Source organism: Boleophthalmus pectinirostris, unplaced genomic scaffold (assembly GCF_026225935.1).
Source record: "Boleophthalmus pectinirostris isolate CB_2022bp ecotype Guang Dong unplaced genomic scaffold, ASM2622593v1 HiC_scaffold_18, whole genome shotgun sequence".
NCBI lineage: Eukaryota > Metazoa > Chordata > Actinopteri > Gobiiformes > Gobiidae > Boleophthalmus > Boleophthalmus pectinirostris.
This window is the reverse complement of record NW_026571133.1, coordinates 24,783,104-24,798,928: the sequence shown is the minus strand read 5'-3', so window position 1 is coordinate 24,798,928 and position 15,825 is coordinate 24,783,104. Positions and strand designations below refer to the sequence as shown.

Below are 15,825 nucleotides of genomic sequence, written 5' to 3'. Positions count from 1 at the left end.
TTTTGTGTTGTGTTGCCTACTAATTTAACAGTGGAAGTATTGAATTTGCTTCAGGATCAATCAAGTATTTACCCATCTATCACAGAGCCCATTTGAGAAATTGCACATGGTCCTTGACTGACCACGTGGGCCTAATATGTATCATGTTATGAAAACACAGGTTGTATGTGCATGTTTATGCTGCTTTGTGTGTAGTGACTCAGTAGGCTATAGGTCTATGTAAAAGAATGACACCAAAGGGAACATACACTTGGGTTAAGATAAAAAAAAAAATAACTGTTTAATTTGCTGCATCAAAAACAGCAGAACAGATCCTATAAGAACTTTCAATTTGATGCAGTCCATTGGAGCCTATAACAATTTAATCAGTTGTTATTAAATTATGCCTTCCTAGACTGAAACTGGCAAGTCAGAAGACAGCTGATGTAAAGAATTAATTGACATGCTGTGAGTAACATATAAGTTTGGTTGTTTTTTGTTTTGTTTTTTCTCTCTTCATCAGATTCACCTTTTTAGTTTAATCCTGGACTAATCAAGACACTGGGTATCCAAGCCTTATTACAAAATAAGAATACTCCCAAGAACAATAGCCCTGACAAGTTTACATTGTGAGTAAAGAAGACAGCTTGCCTTTCTTCTTAAGATGCGTGGGGTTATGGGGCCCTTCAGAACCTATAACCACAGATCGCATAGGTGATGAGCCGCGTGCGTAAAGTATCCTATTAGTATTTTCTCCAACCCATTGATTTGTGTATGAAAACATAATCTCCCCCTTCTGGGCTGTGTGCTTCGGAGTGATCAGCTGATGAAGAGACTAGCAGCTCGCCGCTATGCTGGTTTGCTAATTCTCTCCCCCACCACTGCAGCTGATCGCGATAGCCAGCCCGCGCGCAGCACTCAGGTAAATATGCTCCATGACTTTCTCCTCACACCTCCACAGGATTCCGCCGGGCTCCACGCCGTCGAGGAAAGAGGAAAGAGGAGGATAAATGTGTGCGCGTGTGTCCGTGCGTGCGTTAGCATAGGGGGGCGCGAGAGTCGGGAGAGAGACTGAGTAGGTGTGTGGCAGTAACAGATGAGAGGAGAATCTTTTCCAGATTAGTCACTGAGGGAAGAGCCAGGCTCGTTAGGAGACAGAGCGCAGGCATGGAGGCAGCGCATGCAGCCCGCCAAAGCACATGTACAGCGCAACGGGCTGTCGTCAGCTGTGTGTGAGTGTCAAACATCTTGGAGGATTAGCCTCTATCCCTCCTGTATTCTGCGGGAACGACTGCAGCACCCAGAGAAGCGGGGCTTTTAAAGCCAACATTTGAACCGTGTGATAATGACGAGAATATCTCTTTTGTTGCCTGTCTAGTTTTGTTGTTACCTGGGTTGTTTCAGATGCATAGGGTATTGAACCTGTTCTTTTGGCTCTAATATTCAGATCAGCCATTTTTGACATGTTAATTATATAATCTGGTCTGTTGTGTAGGCCTATTAACAACAGCGCGATGTCTGAGCTTTACATGAATCTTTCATTCATTCACGCATCAGCATTGTGTGAACACCGAGCTAATACATTTGACTCCGCCGAGGCTATTCTCTTTATTCTGCGTGACCAGTTGTTTTTCTGCAACTGGAGCTGCCACTGCTAAATACTCATGTTTAGCCCTTATCCTTGTTCTGCTTTGCAGGAATACAAGGATCTATGTGAATACAAAAGGGATATTTTAAACAATATATTGCAAACAAAGCTGCATATTTTTTTCGATCTTAAAGATATAGGCAACTGTTTTAATATAGGGTGGGCAATATAGGAAAAACTATATACATATTTTTGTTTTCTTATAAGGCTTTTCTTTGTGTTAATAAGCATTCAGAATACAGAATGAAATAAAGATACATTAATGTAAAATTTTAAAACGTAAATATCCCCTCATATCCTTCTTATTTATTTTATTTAGGCTATAAATTAGCTATTTGTGCACCCAGTGGACACTATGCACATCTTATATCGTTGCGTAACATTTTATTTTATATCTCTTATTACATGGCGCTCATGCATTCCAGCTGAAGCTAAAATGGAGAAAACATCATGCCTTTATACTTACTAATAATGTCAACACATGTTGCTCTGTTATTGCAGCATCAAAAAGCAGCAAACGGTTCCCTGGAGGAGATGGAGGAGGACATCAGTCTAAAGAAACGCAAAAGTGATCAACCTGAAACAAAAGAGCAAGAAGTCCAGACCACACCAGAGCTGGGTGAAAAAGTCAAAAGGAAGCGAGGACGTCCACCAGTGGAGAAACTGCCCCCAAATCCACCAGAGCTCACCAGACTCCTCAACACACTGGTGGACATGGTCATCAACTACAAGGATGGGTAGGTTTGGATGTTTTTATATTACGGTGTCTCTAGAATAGAGTCAATATTTCCCACCACAGTTGGACCTCTTCTTTGTCTTTAATGAACACAATCTACTGCAGAAGCATTTTTTGTGGTAAAGTATTTCTTCAAAACTATTAAATCTTGTCAGGTATGGCCGACAGATAAGCAAAGGCTTTGTGCAGCTTCCCTCCAGGAAAGAGGTACCAGAGTACTATGAGCTGATACGAAAACCTGTGGATTTCAGAAGGATCAGGGTAGGTGCCATTTTATGGACTTGTTTAAAGTGAAATGAAACAGTTATATATAAGTTATATCCACATATATTTACTGTACTGCAATAGTCTTATATAGTGTTTTCCAGATGCTTTACAATTACGCATTATTCATTCACTCCCCATACCCAGTGGTGGTAAACAGCCCTGAGTAAGACTGAGAGAATCAAGATTGCCAATCTGCAGCATCGATCCCCCAACCACCAGTCACAGTCACATACCACAGTAGGCAAGCAACTGCAGACTTCAGGCTAGAGGAATACAGCAGAGCCACTGCTGTCCATGTTCAAAATGTTTTCAGAGCAGGTCTTATTCTGGAGGATAAAATAATTAGAAAATGTGAAGTTAAAACAAAAACAATATTATATAAAAATATTAAAGTTATGGTTATTTTACTTAAAACGTTTACTAAAACAAATTACTATCTTTTCTCTACTGTGATTGTGTTTTCAATGCAAAATCATTTTTGTGTGCATCTTTGCCAGGAGAGAGTGCGTAACCACAAATACAGATGTGTGGGTGATTTGGAAAAAGACATTCATCAGCTTTGCCAAAATGCTCAGACATACAACTTGGAGGGATCTCAGGTGAATCTTGTGTATCCTTGCCTTGCTTGACTTGTCTTTCTAACATATTCTTTGATTTAATTTTCAACAGTTTGTTAACCTCTGCATTTCTTCATTGCAGATATATGAAGACTCAATCGTCATTAAGTCTGTGTTTGAGAGTGCAAGGCAGAGAATTGTGACAGATGAAGAACAAAAAGACATAGTGAGCACCAGCCAAAGCAACAATAGTGGCCAGCAAGAAGACCACTTCGTCCCTGTAGCAGGTGAAAACACCAACTCACATTCACACAAAAACAAGAATTAAAAAGCTTTCTAATTCTTTTTTCATACTAGTGAAATCATTATTAGATCCACTAAAGAAGGAGAAAAAGGAGGAGAAAAAACAAACAACACTGTCCCAGATGTTCCACAGTGATGTCAACAGTGAAGATACAGAGGTCACCACAAAAGATGAAGGCTGAAGCATAATTATGTCCTTTTTATACTTTTAGATACAGAATGCCTGTCCTCTGCTGTATATTCTTATTTGGTTTCCCAAACATTTTTTGAAAGGCTCTTTGAGGAGTAACTCACAAAGAAATGTTGGTCCTCTGTACAGTTGAACCAATATGGAATAATCAAAGAAATAGATTGTAGGAGTCACTATCCTCACTTGACTGACTGCATTTCCACACAAATGTATCTAAAGGGGAATAGCAGATCTAACCTCTGTTTGACATGTTCCGCCCTGTGTATTTCACACAAAATTATTTAAAATCATCTTAATAGCTTATTAAATAAGGTATATTATCCAATTGTTGCAGGTAATGCAATTACAGTAATAAGGGAATAAAGTGGAGTTTTCACTGCAGTATTGTTGTGTCACATAAACTTGCCACAGTAATATGTAGTATGCATCCAACAGTAAATGAAGCTGCTAAATATCTTACCGTAGCCTATCCCCAGTGCAAGATTTCTGGTTAAGTGAGTTACTCTTTACAGGCCAACCTGGACCAGTGCTTTCTCTCCAACTTGTCTTTTTGCACATTGTGGATTTCCATTCATGTAGCTATTTCAATAACTTCACATTACATCTGTATGCCTTAGTCCCTGTGATAGTTTATGTCTTAACTGGTTTTACTGACTGTTTTCAGTATATATCTTTGATTGTATAAAATGACTTCATATGTTTGGAGCATGATAGCCTACAGTATAATAACAGTCATATAAGTGGCTCCCACTCTCCAGAGAATCTCAGCAAGCACATGAAAAAGTGTAACACAACAAACCCTGTTGTGGTACTTTATATTTCCTGAAAAAAAGTTTTTGGGGGAAAAGGACTTGAAGAAGTACTTTCTATTTGTTTGCAGATAACATTTGTGTACATACTCAAGGGTCTTCAACTTGGAAATTTGGATCATTTGTCCCACATATAGGCTATTCCCATTGGCCAATGTACAGTTTGTGTCCTATAAGGATGAAATGCTTTTCATTTACGCAAATGTTTGAAAAATAAACATCGGTATCAAAACACACATTAAAAACTGCTCTTTTGCGACCACTTATTTGGTGTAAGGTGTCTTTATATTTTCTGCCCACCAGATGGCGCTCTTTACAGGTCTGTGTTTGAATGCTTAACTGTTCAAAGTAATTGTTAACGTAAGCCCTACATCTTAAAAGAGAAATATGCCGTCGTTTGCCGTTTTTTTTTTTTTTTTTTTTTTTTTTTTTAAATATATGTTTATGTTAATAGAATTAAACATAAATTCCTTATAAATATTTAATGGTTGCTTTGTTACTTTCCTTTACATTATAGACGATGCTTAAGGTTCATTCACTTCTTTAAGCGTCACATTTGACAGAGACCATCTGGAGAGGATCACAGCCAGTCTGCCCACAGTCCCGCACATGGTCTGTACGTCAGTTCATTGACTTACTAATTAGACACTTTCAGTGAATCAAACATCCAGATTACATCATTGTAATCTTTCTGACGGGGCTGTCGAAAGATATTTAAATTAAATTATTAAAATGACGACTGTCTAAAATCAAGAAGCCATTAGTCTTTATTGCTATTGATTTGTTTGTTTTGTAGTCCAATATGACATGTTTGACAAATAAAACAAAGCTGAGACTTGGTCATTTCCTCTCCCTTCCTTCAGGGACAAAGTGGTTATTGTACCTTGTTGATTAAAATCTCATATAAACTGACACTAATGGGGTGGACACATAGGAGGTAATGCTAATGGCTTTAGGAGATTAGTCATTCTGCAAGGAGCTTTAATCTGCTGAGAGAAGACTGTCCATTTTCATATTTCCCCTGAGTACCCATTCATCAAAGAATTTGTTAATCACAAGAAACAAAAGGTTGTGTTTCATATTTTATCTCCGTGCACTCTGTGAACTAATAGGTTACAGAAAATATTATCAATAATGAACAATTCTTTTATGCATTTTCACATCACTAAATGCCACCTGTTGTCTGTCATCATGAATTGGTTTTAACATTAAATTTATACCTTGTAATGTGCAATTGAAAAACATCTCAAGTTAAGAATAAGTATAATTGCAGAGTAAAAAGACAGTGATGGGAAGAACACTTTGAAAATGTATTTAGTTACAGAATACTCAATACCTGCATTAAAATATATTTTGTTATGTATTCGGATACATGGTCCAATCAGAGTACTGTATTCTGAATACTTAGAATACTTTCACGTACAGTTGCATATAAATTATAGTGTAAATATACAACATAGGATGAAAAACAGCTTTATATTAGTTTCACTGTTTGTTATGCATTTATTTATCAATGATCCAAGAAGAAAAAAATCAACACTTGCACGCACTGCAGTAGCAGTGCTTTATATTTTTCTCACTAATTCTGTGCAGTTTGGGGGCTAAATTGAGTGATCAGGTACTGCTGTGTATTCCGGTGATTTTAGAAAAGTGTATTCTGGATACCACCAAATGAAAAATTAATTGTACTGGAATACAGTTACTCAAAATTAGTGTTAGTGAATATGTATTCTCGGTACATGTATTCAGTTACTTCCCAACACTGTAAATATATTGCAGTTTTCATTCTTCAACAGTTTGAGAGCTTTGAAAAATATTAACCTGAACATGTGTGGGTTTTTCAGGCTGAGGGGATTGGGGGCAATTCAACATTACACATTTGCCATGGAAAATGCCCATGGCCAATATTATTATAATATTATTATATTAAATAGTATTTCACCATATTTTCAGTGTGTAATGCCATGTTCGGCAAGACCTATAAAGCACAGTGACTATTGACTGAATACATGATCTCTTAATGACATATAATGGTTCCAGTAAATGCTTTTGGGAAGTGCACTGTACTCTAAATTGGTCATAGTCAGTAAATGGTAAATGGTCAATGAGAGTGTAAGCTTGCAAATACATAAAAATATGCCCCTTCTTGTCCTTATTGGTATTGCCACACTCAAAGACCTTTGTGGATATGAATCAGTAATTCTACCTTCAGTTATAATCTTCTTATTAAGGATATACTGTGTGTTGTGTCCCCGGAAAACACATACTGAATGACATGAAGCAAAGAACAATGTGAAGAAGTATTTATTTGCATTTATTTATTTATTTTATTTTATTTTACCATGGATAATAAGAGGGGTGAACCCAGCACATGCACAAAGCATTTATTACTTATTATTATAACCTTGATTACCAAAGAAGTAACAACTTACAAGCCAGGCGTTTAAAATGTAAAAACAAAAAAAGAGGTAACTGGAGGAAAAAGTGAAGTGGAACACAATTTGATTTCAGTGAAGAATTTGTGATAGGCCACATAATTTTATTAAGTATTAAAAAGTAGGGTGATTTTGGCAAATAATAACCATCTGAATGGTTATTATTTGCCAATGTGAGTATTATCAGAGCCTCTTTTAAATTTGCATTTACAAATGCATTTTACCTTATTTGTTTATCTAAAAGGAGATTATTACACAGATTTAGCAGATTCGAAGTCTAAGTCTAAGTCTGAAGTCTAAAAATCTTAATTTGTTGATATTTCTGGACAGGAGTTTACAGAAATGTTGATCTTATAATTGTGTTTCCATTGTGTCTATAGTTTCATAACATTCTACACCACAAATTATACTTTTTGTGAGGCTGGAAAACCTTTTGTAATAGACATGCACAGTGTTTATGCACTGAAAATTCAAATTAGTTGTTTATTTTATAATTAAAATTACTTACAAATATTATTATTTGCAACTGCTGTCAGTTAATCATTGAAAATGTATTATATCACTATATTCACTTGTACCTCCATTATGGAATTTGAACATTCTAGTAATAGCATTCCCCCTTGAACTGCCACCTTATCGTGGTGGGGGAGTTTGCGTACCCGAATGATAGGAGCTATGTTGCCTGAGGCATTATGCCCCTGGTAGGGTCTCCCATTGCAAACAGGTCCTAGGTGACGGGGGCAGACTAAGAGCAGTTTATAAACCCCTATGGATAGTATAAAAGCAAGGACCGTGACGTCGCCCGGTATGGCGCAGCCGGGGCCCCACCCTTCAGCCAGGCCTGGGGTTGGAGCGCCTGGTGGCCGGGACTTTGCCCACGGGGCCCAGCCAGGCTCAGCCCGAATGGACGACGTGGGCCCGCCCTCCTGTGGGCTCACCACCCAAAGAGGGTTTCATAGGGGTCGGGTGCAAAGTGAACAAGCAGCAGTCGGCGTCAGGGACCTCGGCAACCTAGTCCACGGACACAGAAACTAGCTATAGGGACGTGGAACGTCACCTCACTGGGGGGGAAGGACCCTGAGCTTGTGCGGGAGGTCGAGAGGTACCGGCTAGATATAGTCGGGCTCACCTCCACGCACAGCTTGGGCTCTGGTACCCAACCTCTCGAGAGGGGTTGGACCCTCCATTTTTCTGGTGTTGCCTGCGGGGAGCAGCGGGGAGCTGGTGTGGGCTTGCTCATTGCCCCACAGCTCAGCCGCCACGTGTTGGGGTTCACCCCGGTGAACGAGAGAGTCGCGTCCCTGCGCCTTCGGGTCGGGGACAGGTCTCTCACTTTGGTGTCGGCCTATGGGCCGAACAGCAGTGCTGAGTACCCGGCCTTCTTGGAGTCCCTGGGAGGGGTACTTGACAGTGCACCAACCGGGGACGCCGTTGTTCTACTGGGGGACTTCAACGCCCATGTGGGCAATGCCAGTGACACCTGGAGAGGGGTGATTGGGAGGAACGGCCTCCCTGATCTGAACCCAAGCTGTGTTCTGTTATTGGACTTCTGTGCTAGTCACAGTTTGTCCATAACGAACACCATGTTCGAGCACAAGGGTGTCCATAAGTGCACGTGGGACCAGGACACCCTAGGCCGGAGGTCGATGATTGACTTTGTAGTCGTGTCATCTGATCTCCGGCCATGTGTCTTGGACACTCAGGTGAAGAGAGGGGCAGAACTGTCAACCGATCAATACCTGGTTGTGAGTTGGGTTCGCTGGCGGAGGAGGAAGCCGGAAAGACCTGGCAGACCCAATTGTATCGTGAGGGTCTGTTGGGAACATCTGGTGGAACCCTCTGTCAGCAGGATTTTCAACTCGTACCTCCGGGAGAGCTTCTCCCAGATCCCGGGAGAGGTTGGGGACATGGAGTCCGAGTGGGCTCTGTTCTCCACCTCCATTGTCAATGCGGCTGCTCGTAGCTGTGGGCGTAAGGTCTGTGGTGCCTGTCGCGGCGGCAACCCCCGAACCCGGTGGTGGACGCCGGAAGTAAGGGATGCCGTCAAGCTGAAGAAGGAGTCCTATCGGGCCTTGTTGGCTCGTGGGACTCCTGAGGCAGCTGATGGGTACCGGCGGGCCAAGCATGCTGCCGCCCGTGCGGTCGCAGAAGCAAAAACTCTGAGCTGGGAGGGGTTCGGAGAGGCCATGGAGAAGGACTATTGGATGGCCTCAAAGAGATTCTAGCAAACCGTCCGGCGCCTCAGGAGGTGGAAGCAGTTCTTCACCAACACTGTTTACAGTGCAGGGGGAGAGCTGTTGACCTCGACTGGGGATGATGTCGGACGGTGGAAGGAATACTTTGAGGATCTCCTCAATCCCACCGTCACGTCTTCCGAGGAGGAAGCAGAGACTGGGGACCCAGAGGCGGACTCGTCCATCACCCTGACTGAAGTTACTGAGGTGGTTGGAAAGCTCCTTGGTGGCAAGGCTCCGGGGGTGGATGAGATCCATCCTGAGTACCTTAAGTCTCTGGATGTTGTGGGGCTGTCTTGGTTGACACGTCTCTGCATCGCATGGCAGTCGGGGACAGTACCTCTGGACTGGCAAACCGGGGTGGTAGTCCCTCTGTATAAGAAGGGGGACCGGAGGGTATGTTCCAATTATAGGGGAATCACACTCCTCAGCCTCCTCGGTAAGGTCTATTCCAGGGTACTGGAGAGGAGAATCCGTCAGATAGTCGAACCTCGGATTCAGGAGGAGCAGTGTGGTTTTCATCCTGGCCGCGGAACACTGGACCAGCTCTACACTCTCCATAGGGTGCTCGAGGGTTCATGGGAGTTTGCCCAACCAATCCACATGTGCTTTGTGGATCTAGAGAAGGCATTCAACCGTGTCCCTTGTGGTGTCCTGTGGAGGGTGCTCTGGGAGTATGGGGTCCAGGGCCCTTTGCTAAGGGCTGTCCGGTCCCTGTATGACCGGAGCAGGAGCTGTGTTCTCATCACTGGCAGTAAGTCAAACCTGTTCCCGGTGCATGTTGGACTCCGCCAGGTCTGCCCTTTGTCACCGGTTCTGTTCATTGTTTTTATGGACAGAATTTCTAGGCACAGTCAGGGGCCGGAGGGGGTCCGGTTTGGGGACCACAGGATCTCATCTCTGCTGTTCGCAGATGATGTTGTTCTGTTGGCTTCATCGAACCAGGACCTGCAACGTGCACTGGGGCGGTTTGCAGCCGAGTGTGAAGCGGCTGGGATGAATATCAGCTCCTCCAAAACCGAGGCCATGGTTCTCGACCGGAAAAAGGTGGCTTGCCCTCTCCGGGTGGGTGGAGAGTCCCTGCCTCAAGTGGAGGAGTTCAAGTATCTCGGGGTTTTATTCACGAGAGAGGGAAGGATGGAGCGTGAGATTGACAGGCGGATTGGTGCAGCATCTGCAGTGATGCAGTCGCTGTATCGGACCGTTGTGGTGAAGAGGGAGTTGAGTCGAAAGGCGACGCTCTCGATTTACCGGTCAGTCTACGTTCCCACCCTCACCTATGGTCATGAGCTCTGGGTAATGACCGAAAGGACGAGATCGCGGATACAAGCGCTCGAAATGAGTTTCCTCCGCAGGGTGGCTGGGCGCTCCCTTAGAGATAGGGTGAGGAGCTCAGTCACACGGGAGGAGCTCGGAGTAGAGCCGCTGCTCCTTCACGTTGAGAGGAGCCATTTGAGGTGGCTCGGGCATCTGTTCCGGATGCCTCCTGGACGCCTCCCTCGGGAGGTGTTCTGGGCATGTCCCACTGGGAGGAGGCCCTGGGGAAGACCAAGGACACGCTGGAGGGACTATGTCTCTCGGCTGGCCTGGGAACGCCTCTGGGTCCCCCCGGAAGTGCTGGAGGAAGTGTGTGTGGAAAGGGAAGTCTGGGAGTCCCTGCTCAGACTGTTGCCTCCTCGACCCGGTCCCGGATAAGCGGAAGAAAATGGATGGATGGATAGTAATAGCATTTTAAAGGGCCTATAGGAAGCCATCAGAATTCTTTTATTCTTGCATTCTTGTATTATTATTTGTAAGCTCACATAATGCTATCACTCACAGGTTATTTTTGGGAGAAGTTAGCATGCTGTAAACAAAAGTGGGAAGTAGAACACATATTATCTCTACAGGCTGCTTTTGCCAGTGTTTCTCAGTGTTTCTCAGCATATGACCAGCAATAGGCAAATGTTACATAAAAATTCTTTATTTTAAAAAATACTCCAAAACATCAGTACAGTGTCAGTACAGCACTGGATTCACATTACATTCATTACATTCACAAAGAAATAATAAACTGCTCTGGCAAACTTTAACCAAAAAAAAAAAAAGAAAAAAAAGAAAATATGAATGGCATAAATGGTCAAAAGGTAATACTGGCTGCAAAAATATTGCCACAGCATTGACAACTCTGGAAACACAAAGCACTGCAGGAGTATAAAAAAGACAAGAAGAGAAATGTTGGCACATATCGTCATGTTACATTTGACACTACGTTAGTCTGTTTATAAGCTAATTGTTATTAATACTGTAAACATGTATAAGTCATTCTATTCATTTGTAGAGAAAGCATTTCACATACAATACAAAACTCTGCATTTTGCAAAGGACACCCTTCCTCATATAAATGTTTTCAGATTTATTTTCCCAATCTCATTACATATGTATATTGTGCTGCATTTTCAAGAATACGACACTCAACATGCTCTTTGCCTGGGAAAGTCTCTCTGTACAGCCTAGCAGATACAGCTCTGACTGAAATGCTTCGACTTGTATTGAAAGGCCTTAACATAACTCTGTATTAATGCAATTCTTTAAATGCCTCTTCATCTAGCAAATAATATATTGGAAAACAGACATATTAGACATATAGTAAAACTGAGATTTTTTTGTCTCAACTAAACATCTGATCAAGTATTTCACAAGTACATGCCACATTATGCTACAGTGCATTTTTTATTTTTCTTGTTTCAATTCTTAAATCTGAGACACCTTTTCCAGATTCTCCATAATCAGATCCTGATTTGTCTGTACACTTTTCACAGACAAACATTTTTTATTCTGAAATGGGCAATTCCCATTGCCAAACATGGCTGTCATGTCATGCATTTCTGTTTCGGACTTGTTGCCTGTCGGAGGCTGCAGGGGTAGCACAGCATTCCTATGGATACGGATGGATTTGGACCTCTGCCTCTCCATGTCCCCTGTGCACAACTGGAACTTGAAAGCCGCTTGGAAGCCTCTGCGAAAGTTCTCATTGAAGAAACCGTAGATTATTGGGTTGATGCTACTGTTGGAGAAGGCCAGCCAGTGCGCAAAAGGATATACATAGATGTTTATAATTCGATACTGGTGTTCAGTCAGGCTGGCATAGTCACTCAGCATCATCAGTGTCCATAATGGTAACCAGGATAGGATAAAGAGGAGAGCCACAACCAAAAGCATCATAATTACACGCTTTTTCTTCCTTGTTATAGTGTGACGACTGTCTGTGCTTGATTTCTTCTTTGCACTGCCATTCTCATTTTCAATCCTGCTTCCTCTCAGCGGTGGTATGGCTGTATTGAAGAGGATGAAACCAATACGAGCATACATGATAACAATAAGGCTGAGCGGAGCCAGATATATGTTGGCAAAAAGCACAGTAGTGTAGATTTTTCTCATCTCCTGGTTGGGCCAATTTTCTCTGCACCAGTAGAAAGGACGTGTGCTGTTGTTATGGCCCAAAACAATGAGGAAGTTCTTCTCCTTAGTGACTTGCAGCATGACCCCCGAGGGACACATGATGAAGACTGCCAAGACCCAGATAATAGCTATAATCATCTTAGAGGTAGCAATGGTCAGCTTCTGTTTAAAAGGGTAAACAATGCAGCGGAACCTAAGAACAGACACATAGGAATAAATGAGTTGTTGATAAAATATTGTAGTGGTAAGAGTAATAAAGGTACTCACTGTGCCAAGTATGTTTTCCATTTCAACATTTTATACAGGCCCTTTTCAAGTATTGTTTAATATAAATATCTGCTCCACTAAATCAAACGTTTTAGATCTGTTGCTCACACTGACTCATATGGAGCCCCTAAAGGACTATGAGGTGAGGGTTTAAATAAAGAGAATCCTGAGAAATTATCCTGCGATTCCAAGAACGGCTTTTTATGCTTACGCATATGCTTTTTACGCTTATGCTTTTTACTTGTTAACCTGGTACTTGGCACACTATGCTCTCACTGCGAGGAGGTCAGGCATATGCGGAGCTATTCCTCTTTTGGACAAACAGCTGACTGATCCGCAGCATTAGAGCCTTTACCGAGAGAGAAATACAGTCTGAGGATAGAACAAGGAAAGATGGCTGGACAGTGAATCAACTGAATTGTGAGCTGAGTGATCCTCCACTTCTACTGCCTGGAAAACAGCAGAGGTGGGGTTATGTTGCTCTCTGCTTCACTCTCTACCTCATCATTCATTTAAAGCAAGAAAGTTTCATAGAATTATGAGATACTTTCATAGAATCACAAGATACTTTTTATAGGATTGCGTGATAATTTCCTAGGATCACGGGATAATTTGTCTGGATCCTTTTTATTTAAACACTCACCCCACATCCAATGCAGGGTTCATTTGACTAATGATGGGCATTGTCATACAAATAGTAAAATTTATTTTGGATTTGTTTAATAAAATATATAAATCATTGCTTTCTAGTTTATTATTACATAACAATAAAAATATTTTTCATATATAACAATACTAAATAAGCACATAAAATACACAAGAATATAAAATGTTTCTTTATAGACACAGAAATGCAACTTACATCTTTAGAGATTGTGTAAGCATGAAGTTTTGCACTTCCAGATTTTTCTTATGTTATTACTTACCTATCAACAGCAATGGCCACCAGAGTGAATACAGATGCTGATACTGAAATCCCTTGGACCATTCCACTTAGTTTGCACACTACACTTCCAAAAGGCCAACCTAAAGAAATATAGAAGCAAGAATTATTACTTCTGAATTGGTGGACTGGTTCATTTTGCGAAAGGGAATCTTCACCTGTGATAATATTGTCCACTAGTGTTGTTGGCATGCAGAAAATGCCCACCAATAGGTCACTGATGGCCAAGTTGAGAATGAAGAGGTTTGTGACAGTGCGCATATTCCTACTCCGGAGAACTATGAAACACACTATCCCATTCCCCACCATACAAATGAGGAAGATGAAGAGGTAGGATATGGTGAAAACTGCAGCGATGGAGGCCTTGTGGAGATAAAAGTCTACAAAGGTTTTGTTCTGGGAGCTCAAGGAGTCTTCATGGAGCCACAAACTGCTGGACAAATTTGTGATTTCCATTGAATAGTTGATTACACTCATACTGACGGCTGAAACAATAATAGAAATGTGTGTTATATTTTATACACTACTGCATTTAATGCATGTGCAACAAAAATGCAGTATTATTAAATGTATTTACTTTATTTTATTGCATTATGTATTCATTAAATGTATTAATAAGCATAAATAAAGCATATCTTACTTTAATGTGTTTTTTACAATAATAATAATAATAAAAAGCAATATTGCATGTCTAATTGCATCATATGATTTTGGTCAGAAAGAAAACATTGATCTGCTCTGTTGTAATACCCATCAATTACACTGATCAATAACCAAATTAATTGAAACTAAATTGAACTAAAGAAATTGAAAAACACACTGTTATTAATAGTAGCTATATTTTTTATATTACTGATCATTACTGACAATAGATACAGTTAATTGCTTGTCATTACCTTTGAAGACAGAATCCCTGAGTCCCTCCTTTGTGTCCGCACTGGTAATAAGTCAAAAGGAGCACTCAGCTGTGTGCTCTCCTGCCTGTGATCCGTGTGTTTGTCTACCACACACTGATTCAGTCTCTAGATGACAAAGAGGCAATGACATTCAATCTGCAGATGAGGCTAACTGGGCGTTTCAAAAGCCTGGAAGCAACACATGGCAGGAGGTGTGAAGGGTGTCAATAAGATGACGTCCTATAATGTAACCTCTGTTCTGTCACATTGTGAACTGTTAACTAAGACACATGAGCAATTAATGCCAATGATAAAATGACCAACAAACACACACACATGCGCGCACACACACGCAATATCAAAACAAGATATCTAAAACTGAATGTACAGGACCCACCATTAGGGGCCTGATTATTTATTTTTTTATTTTTTTATTTCATAACCCAGATACAGATCCAGATGTGCGTGTGCTTGAAACAAAACTGAAACTGATCCAAGAAGTTAAGTATCTGACACTGTTTAACTATCACTAAACAACATGTCAAATGAACAGTGAATAAAATAAAATCAATCACAACAAGAGCAGGCTCTAGAGGTGACTGCTCTGTGCAGTTTAGGAGAAGTACTTTTAGACAAACATGGTATTCAGTGCCTCCTCATATACGAGAGCTTTCAACACTGGCAGCATTTTCTGCAGTTCAATGGTCAAATATGTCACCATGTTTAACAAAATATGTATATATATATATCTATACACACACACACACACACACACACAGTTGTTTTCTTTTTAATATTGAGGAGTTTTTGGTTTAACTCTCAGCTTTGAACTTCAAATGACCTGTCTGAAATGAATTGTATGTATAGTGAGTGTGCTGGTGTCATATACTGTGATTGTTGCTTTTCCCTGTCCTGTGGATTATTTGACATCAACCTGCCAAGGGATGGAAGATGGAAATTAGACACATAGGCTACTATCTTTATGTAGTCACATTTTAAATGTTCATTAATATGTGCTGTCCCTTTACAAATAAAATAAATAAGCAATAAGAAACTTGACCTGTACAAATCAAATACTGCTTTTACTGATACCAATTCTAAATCTTATTTATTCTTAATT

General features: G+C 41.1%; 2 protein-coding genes across 2 annotated transcripts; one reads left to right on the top strand and one right to left on the bottom strand.

The window, feature by feature from the left end:
* The first annotated feature begins 805 nt into the window (after positions 1 to 805).
* On the top strand, positions 806 to 6,338 carry LOC110157482 (probable global transcription activator SNF2L2). The gene is made up of 7 exons (XM_020921828.1): positions 806 to 890; positions 1,037 to 1,054; positions 2,142 to 2,364; positions 2,519 to 2,624; positions 3,128 to 3,229; positions 3,330 to 3,474; positions 6,334 to 6,338. Exons 1-7 carry the CDS (start codon positions 806 to 808, stop codon positions 6,336 to 6,338), a joined length of 684 nt encoding a protein of 227 aa, XP_020777487.1.
* A 5,202-nt stretch (positions 6,339 to 11,540) lies between these two features.
* On the bottom strand, positions 11,541 to 14,843 carry LOC110157481 (neuropeptide FF receptor 2-like). The gene is made up of 4 exons (XM_020921827.2): positions 14,706 to 14,843; positions 13,968 to 14,294; positions 13,793 to 13,892; positions 11,541 to 12,792 (listed from the first exon to the last, which is right to left on the bottom strand). The coding sequence occupies exons 2-4, from the start codon at positions 14,284 to 14,286 to the stop codon at positions 11,892 to 11,894; spliced, it is 1,320 nt and encodes a 439-aa protein (XP_020777486.1). The 5' UTR covers positions 14,287 to 14,294; positions 14,706 to 14,843; the 3' UTR covers positions 11,541 to 11,891.
* Between the last annotated feature and the right edge of the window lie 982 nt (positions 14,844 to 15,825).